Source organism: Bubalus kerabau, chromosome 9 (genome assembly GCF_029407905.1).
Source record: "Bubalus kerabau isolate K-KA32 ecotype Philippines breed swamp buffalo chromosome 9, PCC_UOA_SB_1v2, whole genome shotgun sequence".
Taxonomy (NCBI): domain Eukaryota; kingdom Metazoa; phylum Chordata; class Mammalia; order Artiodactyla; family Bovidae; genus Bubalus; species Bubalus kerabau.
Genome location: NC_073632.1, coordinates 57,317,885 through 57,333,118, shown reverse-complemented (window position 1 = coordinate 57,333,118; position 15,234 = coordinate 57,317,885). Strand labels below are relative to the sequence as shown.

The 15,234-nt window shown below is 37.8% G+C and overlaps 1 protein-coding gene across 5 annotated transcripts in view; it reads right to left on the bottom strand.

Moving 5' to 3' along the window:
• ASCC3 (activating signal cointegrator 1 complex subunit 3) overlaps positions 1 to 15,234 on the bottom strand; it is a 351,170-nt gene that overhangs the window by 21,218 nt on the left and 314,718 nt on the right. For 4 of the 5 annotated variants that reach the window (XM_055535388.1, XM_055535387.1, XM_055535389.1 and 1 more), the window contains one exon: positions 11,383 to 11,607. In XM_055535388.1, the coding sequence (XP_055391363.1) occupies positions 11,383 to 11,607 (225 nt within the window). Of the gene's footprint in view, positions 1 to 7,342; positions 7,858 to 11,382; positions 11,608 to 15,234 lie in introns of those variants that run through there. The other variant, XM_055535391.1, reaches the window with a different exon arrangement.

Sequence of the window (15,234 nt, the reverse complement as noted above, 5' to 3'; positions counted from 1 at the left end):
CAGTTGTTCACAGTAACTTTCTCCTGAACTTTTACCCCCAGAAGGTTAGCATTCAGGAAGCTCAGCTGCTGTCTAACAAACTTAATTAATCAAAAAGTCATTTCCGAGCTGTAACTATGAGTAAAAGCGCTTCAAGTGCGTTAGCAAGCCTACAAGTTAATCAAAATGCTAATGCAGTACAAATTAAAGTTGTGATTAACATTTCACAGTAGCTGCTTAAGTGAATTGATCACACAAATGGGTTAAGCATTACTCATTTCCTACAGCCCCAACCGGGAAAAGGGTTGTTATGTGGGTATGAGAAGAAGAGCTGGGGGTAGAAGGATCCTTCATAATAGCATCCTAGCGTCAATAAACCAGTACCAAATTGTCATACAAAAGCTTACAGGTAGAGTCACCCAGGGGGAAATAGCCTTCCAAATTACATTATAGTCCTTGAAGGGAGATTGTCTGTAAATCCACAAGAGTAAGTGAAGGTGTTTTACACCTCAAAATCCACACATTTGTGTTAGTTTTGGAAATGTTAAATGCATTAGTTCTGTGTTGCATCTGCAGTGGGGAATGGTGCTTTGTTTTAGGTGGTGTGGCTTCCCTGGTGGCTCAGATGGTAAAGAATCTGCCTGCCATGCAGGAGAGATCCAGATTGGATCCCTGGGTCAGAAAGATTCCCTGGAGGAGGAAATGGCAACCCACTCCACTATTCTTGCCTGGAGAATTCCATGGAGAGAAGAGTCTGGCAGGCTATAGTCCATGGGGTCACAAATAGTTGGACACCATTGAGTGACTCACACTTTCACTTCGGGTGTTCTATTGTTGAATGTGACTCTGATACGGGGTAAAAGAAGCACTAGCTGGATGATGATTCTGCACCACTGTGTGGATCTTTGCATTTGAAAGAATAACCACTCAGGATTAAGTTCATTTAGAATTATTTGTTTTGAAATAGACATCCATTAATAAAACCTCATCAGGCCTTCTGTGGTAAGATATGAGCTCCTGGCAGTCTTGCCAGGAAAGCAGCCTGAATTAGACTTCCCTGTCTCTATGAATTTGATAAGGTCACATGAATGTTTACAACATACAGACATTTGTTGGTAGACAATTCAGACGTGGCAGATAATTTGAAAAACATTATGAGAATCTGCACACAAGAAATCTCCCTTTTCAATCCTCTCCTAAGAAAGAACTAGAGAGGAAAAAGTGAAATATTTATTCATTATATTCACCCATGATATATTGAGATCTGTTATGTGCCAAGAATTATGCCCAGTCACCTTAACAGTCAGTGACATTATAAATAGTTATTGATAAGGTTCCAGCATATTTTGGATATGATACAAAATCCTCCAAATGTACGCTTATAGTGTTAATATTCCTTGAAACATACCCATAAAAGTATAAAAGATATATTTAAAACTTAATAGTGTAATTTTCATTTTCAGTTCAGTTCAGTTTAGGATCCTTCAAAGACTTGAGTTGCAGAAATTAACTCTTTATATATTATTAAATACGTGTAATCCAATTTAGGAAGTCTAAAAATTATTTACTGATCATCACCCATATTTTTCTCAAAATGATTTAAAGGAGCTTTCTGAAGTCTATTGTGCTGTACTGTCCACTTAAAGATAAGCTTTTCATTTGATCTAATAATCATCATAAGCATTTAAAAATGTGAAAGGAAAGATTCTATTAAGAATATACAGGAGAGTTAACCTATGATTTGCTACATCAAAAGATTTCTTACAACTTTTGGATTAATGATTTGATGTAGTACTTCTTCGGTTAAGCTCGGTAACACTGGACTATTCACCACTAACTATATTTGACTCTGATTCTAGAACTTGTTCATTTAATTGACACAGACATTCAATACATTCACAGCCCACTGAGCCTGTGCTGAGTGCATCCATAGGTAAATACACTTCAAAGGTTACGTTAGCCTTGCTTCATGAAAGTTTTATCTCCTGGTATCATCAAATAGTCTAGCTTTTTAATCTACTACAAATGGGGATCATTTGTTAATGGGAATATAGACCCAGCTATAGTTCTAATATCTCTCAGTTAAAATATTCAGGTCAATAAAAATATTCATATCATTGTATCTTCTTTTGCTTCCCTTATCCTATTCTTTTCTATTCTGACTCTAATGATGCATACGTTCACATTTTAAGTTTACCAGTTAAAAGAGATTGAAGATGCAATCTGTTTTCAGAATAGCTGTGGGTTATAAAAATGTGATACTAGTTATTTGAAATTTAATGCACATTATCAGATATTGTTACAGAGGTCAACTTACTGTTCTGAAGTTTGGACTAAATAACAACCCTACTAATAAACTTTCAGGGATTCAGTTTCACAAATTTAAGGTTTTCTAAAAGAGGTAAAGCATACCAATTCACACATTTACCCCCTTTTTTCTGTTTATGCAGCTTATTAAAGTATATGGTATATGAGTTACATGTTATCTCATGTGAAGGAGAAGAAAGGCTGGAAACTTACCTGTTCAAAACAGCTTGGGCATTAAAGAAAAAGATGTAAAATGACAGCTCCTATATTAAAAGTTAGATGCAAGAATTTACAAAACAATGGAAACTTACCCATCAGACCATAGCTCCCTAAATGTTTTCTTTCAGGCACTGAATCACCTATTAATAAGTCATTTTCAAAGCCAGTCTCCTGGTTTACTTTTTGCCAACTTCCATTAGTACAATGGAACATGATGAATTCAATCTATATAAACATGTGCCTTGTTATACAGAGTACAGAACTTTATACTCTCCTCCAACAGTAAAGAGGAGATGTCTGTTACCTCTGAAGGGGATTGGGAGTTCTGTATCTTGGGACAAGGAATCTCTGAGATTGCCTGTTGCTTCTAGACATTTGCACTTTTTCAAAAAGGACCAGGTGCATGGACAAAAGCTCCCTCCAGGGAAGAAGAGGTGGTTACTCTGAGAGAAGCCAAGAAGCTAATCTAAGCAGAGAAAGCAAACCTTAAGGAAGAAAAGAGGAACATAAAATGCTTGTATATGTGTTATAATAGTCAGTCTAAGCAGTCATTTAATAGTGTGTATCACTAGGAGTATCTTTATTATGGCATTCCCTTTTCTTCTTGTGGTTGTATCAGCAACCTGATCTTTCCCTCATTGCTCCCAATTATTGTAATTTTTGGTGGAGAACCTGAGGAATCAAATGGCTAATTTATTGGGCAACCAAGAAAAATATAAAAACTTTGGGAAGGATCATAAGCTGTTGAAACAAAAAACATATTGACTGGCAAACAGTATATCAATTGGACATTTCAGATAATATAATAAAGCAATTACAAACATCAGTCATATTAAGAAGTCCCTCTTAGAAACTGGTTAAAGTAATTATAGGCAGGCTGTTGAAAGGGAACTAGAGTAATTAAAGGGAGGAGATTTGCGTATACTCCAAAAAGAAGGGATTAATTAAAAAATATTATTCATGTTCTAGTGGGAATTCTTGGTCTAAAAAGAAAAGTAGAAATTCCTGTGAAGTTCTCATATCTAAAATAAATCCAGACTAGACCAAGAGTACAATTCTTAGATCTATCTTTATAGGCCAAAGGGAATCCAATAAGATAAAGTTTTATTATATAGATAACCTATGCTGAAAACTGTTTTTCTAATATGATCTTGGGCAGGTTATTTAGTCTTAATCTGTAAAATGAAGATAATAATTGTATTATTTCATTGGACTATTACAGCAAATAAGTCTATGCAATCAAAGTAGAACAGAGCCTGCTACAAAGAAAATTCTCAACAAGCATTCATCAGCAACACTATTAATGATAGCCTGCCTTAGGGACCATCATTAAATAGCAATTTTTTGGTGTGGGGGTGCAGAGATAATATGCAGTTCTCCAAATATTCTGGTTGAACTTAGTATTTAACACATTAATTCCAATTTCAATTTGGAAGTATAGGTTTCCAGAGATCTTTCTAATCAATCTACACTGTCATATTTCTGCTTGTGTGTGTGTGTGTTCTCCTTTCATGAGATGTATCTTGCAGTGGTTAAGAGTATCATTGCTAAAGTGAGTGAAAGTCGCTCAGTCATGTCCAGCTCTTTGCGATCTCATGGACTACACAGTCCATGGAATTCTCCGGGCCAGAATAGTGGAGTGGGCAGTCTTTCCCTTCTCCAGGGGATCTTCCCAACCCAGGGATTGAACCCAGGTCTCCCGCATTGCAGGTGGATTCTTTACCAGCTGAGCCACAAGGGAAGCCCAAGAATACTGGAGTGGGTCGCCTATCCCTTCTCCAGCAGATCTTCCCGACCCAGGAAGCAAACCGGGGTCTCCTGCATTGCAGGTGGGTTCTTTTACCAACTGAGCTATCAGGGAAGCCCATTATTGCTAAAGTCCTTTAAAATAAATCTTAAAATGCACACAGATATTTTGATCTATTAAACTTAAGCTGCAGGGTAGATAGCATTGGCTGAAGGGTAAATTTGGCCTCTCTTTATCTGAAAGCAACTTTTCCACATTCACCCAGCAAACTGACGGCACAATTACACTCTGAATCACACATTTTGGTCCTCAGCTCACTTAGCTCCTCGAGCCATGCTTTCCCTTTTTCCCCTTAAACATCTGAAAGTGTCCAGTTACTGGTAAGTTTTGCTATAAATACTATACAAGAGGTAGTGGGAGTGGCCATGATAAATCATGTACTCTGATACTATTTGGCTCAGTATTGTATTTAATTATTTTTCATTGAAATGAAGATGATTTTAATGTGAAGACTTATGGCACTTCTTAGAAAAGATCACAGCTATTAGAGCAGGATTTAAAGTCCTGGTATCTCCATTTGGTTTCAGCATGGACTGCCTCAACAGATCACCTTTTAGCTAAATTATTTAACTTATTTGAAAACCAGTTTCTTTTTTCCCTTGCTAAAAGAAAAAACAAACAAAAAACAGTATGGCGTTAATCAAGACACCTGAAACCTTTCAACAGTTCTGACTTGGTCATCAACTTTGAAAAATTTAGGCAAGTCACTTTAATTTTTGATATTTAATTTTCCTATAAAAGCTAACATTAAGTTTTTCCTGGGTATATGTGGCACACAAAGTATGTCACATCATTTACTACATTTTATAAATATATTTAGAGTTAATGTAATCAAGGAGAGGATCTCAAAGACTACTTGCAAGAGTAATTTTATAACTGCTCAATTTATAAACTAGCATATTTTAAGCAGGTTTACAAATTGAGATATATACATGAAGTTTTACTCATTTTTGTTGAGTGGGATGAAAATGGAAATGCTATTAACAGTAAAATATTAAAAGGAACCATGACAAAACCACCTTAAACCAACAATTGACCTTGATACATAATTTCAAATGGGTACAAGAAGCAAAGACAGGTTGTATTGTGGGGTTCTGACTTCAAGCCAGAGCGAACATGACGATAACAACTATGTCTTTCTTTGTAAAAGATTCCCCAGGACACGGTAGTTAAGACTACAGTTTTCATAACCTAAATGACAGCTCATGTAAAAGGTATATTTCTATAAATTAAAGGGAATAACAGAATTTATAGTTAATTGACTATGAAAAAGCAAGGAAGTAAAAGTACTACTAAGAATGAGAAGACTCAGACCTAGTTCCTTGAGTCCTCAAATCATTGTTCATTTTATAAATATTAAATAATGTCCCACTTTCGTAAGATTTTATTTTTTATTTAGACAGCAGGGATTCAGTGACTTGCCTAAGGCCTTTATACCAAAACAGGAGCAGAGCTGAATTTATAGTAAGATGGTGGTACCAAGTCCCATACTCAGAACACAAGGTCATGCTGATGTCCCATGAGGGCAGTATAATTTTCAATCAGCCAGCAGGGCTTCAGGTTGGAAAACTGCCTGAATCAATGCTTTCCAGGCCAATGGTATCAATGTAGCAAACGAGAACAACAGTGTACAATAATGAAAACTGTCACTCTGTCATGGAAAATTATCAAGTCATGACTTACCCTCAAATTTTCCATTAGCAACCCTAATATTTCCTCTTCCTGGCTTGTTTACTTTTATCATACTCTTACAAAAAAACTGTAGGAATGAGAGGATTTAGGATATGAAGCTGGTTGCCATTTCTTTACAATTAATTTTCATTTTAGGTGGCTTCCAAAAAGCCAAATCTACATTTATAAACATAATTAAGTGTAAGTGAAAGTTGCTCAGTCATGTCTGACTCTTTGTGACCCCATGGACTATACAGTCCTTGGAATACTCTAGGCCAGAATACTGGAGTGGGTAGCCTTTCCCTTTTCCAGGGGATCTTTCCAACCCAGGGATCAAACCCAGGTCTTCCACACTGTAGGCAGATTCTTTACCAGCTGAGCCACAAGGAAAGCCCATAAACATAACTAATGCTTGTAATTTATACTAACGGAAAATTGCACACATAATGCCCAACAATGGGAATTAATTAAACAAACTGTGACCTTCTTATGAAAAAATATAACGTGGCCATTAGAAATTATACTTGACGTTGTAAACTATTAAGTTAAAAAGGTTAGAAAATAACATAATAAAAATTTGCAAAGGAAGAAAGAGAGTAAAAGCACAAAGAAAAAGAGCCTCTGAGCCTCCAACGACCAAAAAAGAACTATACACAGCTATTTACTCTAGTTAGTAAACTTGTTTTTTGGCAGGAGTAAGGGATGCTGAAGCTGAAACTCCAGTACTTTGGCTACCTCATGCGAAGAGTTGACTGATTGGAAAAGACTCTGATGCTGGGAGGGGTTGGGGGCAGGAGGAGAAAGGGATGACAGAAGATGAGATGGCTGGATGGCATCACCGACTCGATGGACGTGAGTCTGAGTGAACTCCGGGAGTTGGTGATGCACAGGGAGGCCTGGCGTGCTGCAATTCATGGGGTCGCAAAGAGTTGGACACGACTGAGCGACTGAACTGAACTGAACTGAAGGGTTAGTCATCCTAAAGCTATATCAGAAGTAGGCTAGGATGGAGGAATTAAGTAAACAAACTTTGATTAGTGAGAGCCAAGTTTCTCATGGGTAGAGAAAAGAATTACAAGTTTTTAAAAGGGAAAGACTAAAATGAACTCTTGGTATTAAACTGGAATTGGAGGTATTGGAATGAACTCATGGTTTTATGAATACAAATGTTTTCTACATATCCAAACATGCACACACACACACGTAGATAAACAAACAGATATAGATGTCTATGTATACATACTTACATTTCCTAGCCTTTCCCACTGAGGAGGCTTAGAGGTAACGACACCCAGGTAGCAATGAAGTCAATGAGCATCTCTAAAACCACTCTCTAACTACTTGTGAGCCTATACTTATATAAATATATAAAGTAAATAAATAAATGGAGGAGAATGGAAATTCAGGGAATGACAGAAAAAGATCACAGTAGTAACTGTTTCAGGAGAAAGCCTCCAATGAATGATGAAAATAATGTAGGAAAATTTGATGAGAAACAGGACAACTGCATAATCTCAAAGTTTATTACCACAACATATTAGTTACAAAAGGAAAAAAAAAAGTAACTTTACAGTGGAGAAGCCTGGCAGATGCTACCTCAAGTGTACAAAGTCAATATCTCTGGTAATAACACATCCATGTCACAAGCCTCCTGATATGATATACCAAGAGGACAAAACATCACTTCTGTGGCATTCTTAGCCAGTAGTATGTAACTTCAATGTGATTATGAGGCAATATCAGGCAAGCCCCAACTGAGGGACAGCTCTGTAAGACACCTGGCCAGTGCCCCTCACACGTGCCAATGTCCTGAACGTCAAGGAGACTGAAGGGGACGTGACAACTAAGTGCTCTGTGGGATCCTGGACTGGATCCTGGAACAGAGAAAGGTATTAGTGGGATAAAATCCAAATGGACAGAATTGGAATGAGGTCTGTAGATTAGTTACCAGGATCAGCACTGAGGCAAGATGCTAACATTAGGGGAAGCCCAGTGCAAGACACATGGGAATTTTATTGTACTATGTTTTACAAACTTTTAATGTCTGAAATTAATTAAAAATGAAAAAAATTAAAAAACATTTTTTGAATTAAAAATTTTTTAATTCATCAACCAAAAAGGGTCTCATATTCACAGGGGTGAAGATATAACTACCATGAATGACTTTAAATTTAATACATTGCTTTTCCAAATTTTCTACAGTGACATGTATTACTTTTATAGTTAAGACCTATTTCTCTTTAGATGTTGTTTAGATGGAGCAAAAAATTTTTAAGAAGTATAAACATCCAAGAAATAGTATATAAGAATATTTAAGTAGAGGTTAAAAGTACCTGACTGAATCTTTTCGTTAGAGTAAATTTAGAAAAGACTCCTTGTAAAATCACTAATTTCTATTATTTATAGCTTTTGAATCATTATTGACTGAGTGATGAAAAAGAAACTATGAATGAGTTGATATATATTATAACTTTTATATATGATGTAAATATGTACACCTATAAGTATAACTGTAAGTACAAAAATTTAATTTCTCCTGTAATGTCTCTCCAACCCTTCCTGACCCTGAGTTCATTAGTAGGTCAGCCTTTGAGGAGGAGAAAAAATGGCTACAGGAAACACAAATGAGTATCCGCGGCCACAGCTAAAACTTTAGGAGCTTTAAACTTCATTGATAAAGTGTGACTAATAAAGAGTGGCAAATCATCTTCCTAGAGAGATAAACCATATGTTAGCTACAAAAAAGGGTTAAAAAATTTACTTGTGTATTATAGCCTTATATCCCTTCTAATTCCTGATAGTTTGTGAATATTATATGAAACAGCTCTATTTTTTTAAATAATAAGATTAAGTTTTTTTTCTCCTGATAATAAAATTGTTAAAAGCTCATCTGAAAACATACAAACATTTTAAAAGAGCATAGAAAATAAATTAAAAATTACCCCAAATGCTGTGACAGAGATGGCTACTGTTAATCTTTTGGTAGATACTGTTCTGGATCTTCTGTCATTAGATATATATATTCACATATTTATGTAGATATTCTAGACAGATACAGAATTAATAAAAGGAACTGTAATATTCTGCAGTGTTCTATAACCTGAAAGATGCCTAGGTTATCTCTTAAGTCTTTAATTTTGTAAATGGCTATACATAAATCTAGGACTTCCCTGGTGGCTCAGATGGTAAAGCATCTGCCTACAATGTGGGAAACCTGGGTTTGATCCGTGGGTTGGGAAGATCCTCTGGAGATGGAAATGGCAACCCACTCCAGTATTCTTGCCTGGAAAATCCCATGGATGGAGGAGCGTGGTAGGCTACAGTCCATGGGGTGGCAAAGAGTCAGATACAACTAAGCGACTTCACTCACTCATACATAAATCTTCAGATTCATTTACTCTACCTTTAAAAACACCATGTGAAAGTCAAAGTGTTACTTGCTCAGTTGTGTCTGACTCTTTGCAATATCATGGACTGACTGTAGCCCACCAGGCTTCTCTTTCCATGGAATTCTCCAGGCGAGAATACTGGAGTGGGTAGCTGTTCCCTTCTCCAGGGGATCTTCTGGACTCACGGATAGGACCCAGTTCTCCCCCATTGTAGGCAGATTCTTAACCATCTGATGAATCACTAGGATAGCCCCAAGAATACTGGAGTGGGTTGCCATTCCCTTCTCCAGGGGATCTTCCCAACCCAGGAATCAAACCTAATTTTCCTGCATTTCAGGCAGGCAGATTCTTTACCATCTGAGCCACCAGAGAAGTCCTAAAAACACCATAAGTCTCTTGAAAACCTTAAAACTTGTTTTTGCTATAGAAATGTCCCAAAAGGCATAAAGTAGAAAATCAAAGTCTCTTGTAAGCTCAATCCTTCAAGTGTGCATCTCCCACCCTGCTCTTCTCACAGTTATCTCCCAGGAAATGGCAACTCCAGCCTTCTAGTGGCTCTGGGGAAAAGCTCTGAAATCATCTTTGGCTTCACGCTTTGCCTAAAAACCCTTGTTCAATTCATTAACAGATTCTCCTTAAAAAATATACAGGATCCAACTACTTTTCACCAGTCTTTCCCACACCAACTTGGTCCAGCCACCATCATTTCTTGCCTAGCCTTACAGCTTGATTTAAGCTATAAAGTTTATAGATAACGATTTCAGGTTCTGCATGGCAACTAACTAAGGAATATCACATGTCAAGGTTTTGTACAGTATCAGAGAATATCTACACTTTTCTGAAAAGGCTATACAAATACTTTTTCTTCTTTAAACTACATATCTGTGTGAGGCTGGATTTCCTCCAGATACTTCAATTAAAATATCATATTGTAACAGACTGCTTGTAAAAGATGATAAATGAATTGACTTCTAGTGAGATATGAAAGATATTTGCAAAAATGTAAAACACTATTACACTTCTCATTGTTTTAAAAAATAGTTGTTTCTTATGAAAAATCATTAACATATTATGAGTTTATAACTGTTATTTTCAAATGAAGTAATATTTGAGAATGTGTTTGAATTACTATGGCAAATATTCATAGATATCAATATAACCACCATAACCATTAGTGAACCACGACTCTACAGCATCTCTCTCATTTAGAGTAAAACCAAAATCCCTACCATGGTTTACAAACTCCCTACATGACCTGACCCCATTTTCTCTATAGTCTCCATTCTCTCTCTCTCTGATCTCATTTCAAACCACTCCTTTTCAACTTTTTTACAATGGCCTCCTTCATTTTTCTTGAATATACTTGGCAAGTTCCTACATGAATTGTGGCACTAGGTCTTCTTAGTGTTTAGAATCTATTCTAAATAGATAACCCATGGCTCACCCCCTTCCCTTTGTTTCTTAAATGACTTCATAGGCAAAATGGCACCCTCCATCTTTCTCCATATTTCCTTTATTATACTTTAGTACTATTTTAACATAGCAGTGATTGCCACTTGACTTATATTTTTATTTACTTATTTTTTTACTTTACAATATTGTATTGGTTTTGCCACACATCAACATGCATCTGCCACGGGTGTACATGTGTTCCCCATCCTGACTTATATTTTTAATTGTCTGTCTTTTACATCTCCAGTGAAAGCCCATTACAGCAGGGTCTCTTCTGTCCTGTTCACTGCTGTCTGCTCAGAACCTAGAAAAATACCTGGTACTCAGTTTACCTTCAATAAATTTTGATGGAATGGATGGCTGAAACTGTCACCTTATTGCATTTACATTTTCTTTTCCTTCAAAAATTCCTGATTTGATTCACTAGGTTTTTCTCAATAATGCTACAATAAAAGTGTTTAAACACAAGTATATTTTCTTCTACAACAGGGGGAAAAAAAAAGAAAAAATCCAGAAAGAACTGGCGAAAATGTAGATAACTAGAAATGACTTTCATACCTGGCATACTCGGAGAGCTTGGTCCAACACTGTCTTGGTATCAGTGTCATAATCTGGGCAGGGCAGCATGGTTCGGCTGAGATGTGCCTGCAGTAGGAGATGTGCTTTGGTGTGAGGGCTGTCGAATGAATGAGGATTCGATTCCAAGGGAAGACATTTTGCCAGTTCACTATTCATATGATCTTCATTGTGTCTTACTGGCAAATCGGTATATTCTTCTGCATCCTGAAAAAACATACAAATTCACATAGATACATATATTAATGTACTGGATCAAAAGTATAATAGTTATTGTACTTAGCTTTAACTACTAACATTTAAAACATACTTTAGAAAAACCTTTAAGATAACCATATCTTAAATACTACTATTAATATTCAGGCTTCCTTAGTAGCTCAGACGGTAAAGCATCTGACTGCAATGCAGGAGACCTGGGTTCGATCCCTGGGTCGGGAAGATCCCCTGGAGAAGGAAATGGCAACCCATTCCAGTATCCTTGCCTGGAAAATCCCATGGACAGATGAGCCTGGCAGGCTGTACAGTCCATGGGGTCACAAAGACCTGGACATGACTGAGTAACTAACACACACACTCTATTAATATTAAGCAAAAGCTAGTAATTTATAATATATCTAAAACTCATGTATGATCTTATTTATACAGTCAACAAAAGTAATACAGATTCTGCTGCTGCTGTGTCACTTCAGTCGTGTCCAACTCTGTGCGACCCCATAGACGGCAGCCCACCAGGCTCCACCGTCCCTGGGATTCTCCAAGCAAGAACACTGGAATGGGTTGCCATTTCCTTCTCTCCAATGCATGAAAGTGAAAAGTGAAAGGGAAGTTGCTCAGTCGTGTGCGACTCCTAGCGACCCCATGGACTGCAGCCTACCAGGCTCCTCCGTCCATGGGATTTTCCAGGCAAGAGTACTGGAGTGGGTTGTAGTGAGCATCAAACACCATGCTTGACAGTGGGCCCACGGCAGTAAATCAGCAACTGAGAGTTCATCAGGAAAAAACAAGTCCTACAAAGTGGAAATTAATGCTATGATATGGTAAGTACAGAGTATTAAAGGGATAGTCAGTTTGGGGACTTAGGATGAGTGGAAGAAATAGGCAGCGCTGGGAGAAAGGTGGATGAGGATAGGATTGGTGAGGTAAGAAAATGGTGAAGACCAGGATCGTTAACTTAAGACTTAACTATGATAAATTAGATTAAAATAAAATTGTTCACATTTGGCGGTTTCCAGTTCCACATGCAAGGAGCATAGAAGCCACCACTCCATCGTAACAAGTAAAAAGCTGAACAGGCTGACATTTTGCTATACAGCAGAAACTAACACAACACTATATATCAATTATACATCAATTAAAAAAAAAAGAGCAGAAGAGGTTGAAAAAACCAACAACATATGGTCTTGGATCCATATGAGAAGGGAGGACACAGGACAAACTGCTGCCCCCAAGGCTGGAAAATGCAGGGAGTCATGGCTAAGAGGAGCAGAGACTCATAGGCAGAAAATGTCACAGGAATATGTGAAGGTAAGAAAACCTGAACTGTAACTGATGAATTATGGGAGATTCAGTGTGGGCAACTCCAAGAGCTAAAAGCTCCATGGGGACTAAGTTGTAGGGGCCCCACAATACTATGAGATTTACCTTCAGGAGCCCAGCCAGATTCCTATAGTCAATACCAGAGAAAAATCCCCTTGGACTTCTGGCAAGGGGAGGGGAAAAGAACCATTCTGAAATACACCAGAGCACTCTGTCCTTCTTAGCAAGGCCAGCTCTCAGGAGAACTAGTTAACTGGAGCCTAACCTGCTGGGATATTATCAAAACCTATCTGACCTGGATAAGAGAAATACCCAACTGTAACCAGTTCCAGCTTTGCACATGGAAGAATGGAATATCCCACTTTAGCCCGAGCTAGCCATCTTATCTCACCAAAGGTGGGAGGGTAGAAAAACACTGAGAAACAGATGTGAAATTCACAGTTTAGAGTCACAAAAACATGGGGCCTTATCCCTGGACCAGAGGATATTCCCCCTACACCTCTGTGCCCCACCTCACTGCATTACAAAAGGCCTATTTACTGCAGCTCTTTTTACCCAATACACTATGTCCAGCTATCAAGAAAAAAGGTATACCAAAAGGCTAAAAACACAGTTTGAAGAAATAGACCCATCATCAGAACCAGACATGGCAGGGATGTTAGAATTATCAGAGCAGGAATTTAAAACAACTATGATATATAATTGGAGAAGGCGATGGTACCCCACTCCAGTGCTCTTGCCTGGAAAATCCCATGGACGGAGGAGCCTGGTAGGCTGCAGTCCATGGGGTCGCAAAGATTCGGACACGTCTGAGTGACTTCACTTTCACTTTTCACTTTCATGCATTGGAGAAGGAAATGGCAACCCACTCCAGTGTTCCTGCCTGGAGAATCCCAGGGACGGGGGAGCCTGGTGGCCTGCCGTCTATGGGATCTCACAGAGTCAGACATGACTGAAGCGACTTAACATCAACAACAACAATGATTTATAATGATTTATATGCTAAGAGGTCCAACAGATAAAACAGACAGCCTGTAAAAACAGATAAGGGCTTCCCTGGTGGCTCAGTGGTAAAGAGCCTGCCTGCAAAGCAGGAGATGTGGGTTTGATCCCTGGGTCAGGAAGATTCCCTGGAGAAGGAAACCCACTCCAGTATTCTTGCCTGGGAAATCCCATGGACAGAGGAGCCTGGCAGGCTATAGTTCATAGGGTTGCAAAGAGTTGGATGTGACTAAGCACACAAGAATAGATGAACAATAGAAGTGGAGAGATGGAAATCCTAGAAAAGAGCCAAAGAGAAATGCTAAAGAGAAAAACACTAAGAGAAATGAAGAATGCTTTTGGTGAATTTATTGGTAGACTGGACATGGATGAGGAAAGAATTTTTGAGCTAGAGGATATAACAATCTTATCTCTGAAAACTGAAAAGCAAAGAGAACAAAGACTGAAAGAGACACAAGATGATATCCAAGGACTGTGGGACAATGACAAAAGATGTAACATCTATATAATGGGAATACCAGAAGGAGGAGAGAAAGTAAGAGAAGAAACAGCTGAAACAATAATGATTGAAAATCCTTCCCCCTACCCATTAATGTCAGACAGGGGGAAAAAAAAAATCATGTTACCTATAAAGGAACAAAGGTAAATGTTACTTCTGAATTACTCACCTCAGAAACCATGCAAACAAGAGGAGAGTGGCATGAAATATTTAAAGTGTTGAGAAAAAAATTCCACCAACCTAGAGGTTCTATACCCTGTGAAATTATCCCTCAAAAGGGATAGAGAAATACAACTTTCTCAGACAAATAAATACTGAATTAATTTGCTGCCAACAGACTGGTAGAATGGCCTTGCAAGAAATATAAGTTCTCTGCAGAGGAAGAAAATAATATAGGTCCAAAATTTGGCATTGTATAAAGAAAAGAAGAACTCTGATCCAACAGACAACACTTAGTTCAAAATAATAACAATGTATTCAATCATGTATGCTTATGCATGTGTCTTATGCTTATGTATATGACTTGTATGTAAGTGACATGAACAACAGCAATGAAACAAGAAATGGAAGGAATTATGACTACTTTGTTATACTTACATTACCCACTGGTGTATACTGCTACTTGAAAGTGGAATTCAATTATTTGTAAATGTACATTGTAAACTCAAGGGTAACCACTAAAAAAAGCCAACCCCCCCCACTATATATATATATATGCCAAGTCGCTTCAGTTGTGTCTGACTCTGTGCAACCCCATAGACGGCAGCCCCCCAGGCTCCCCTGTCCCTGGGATTCTC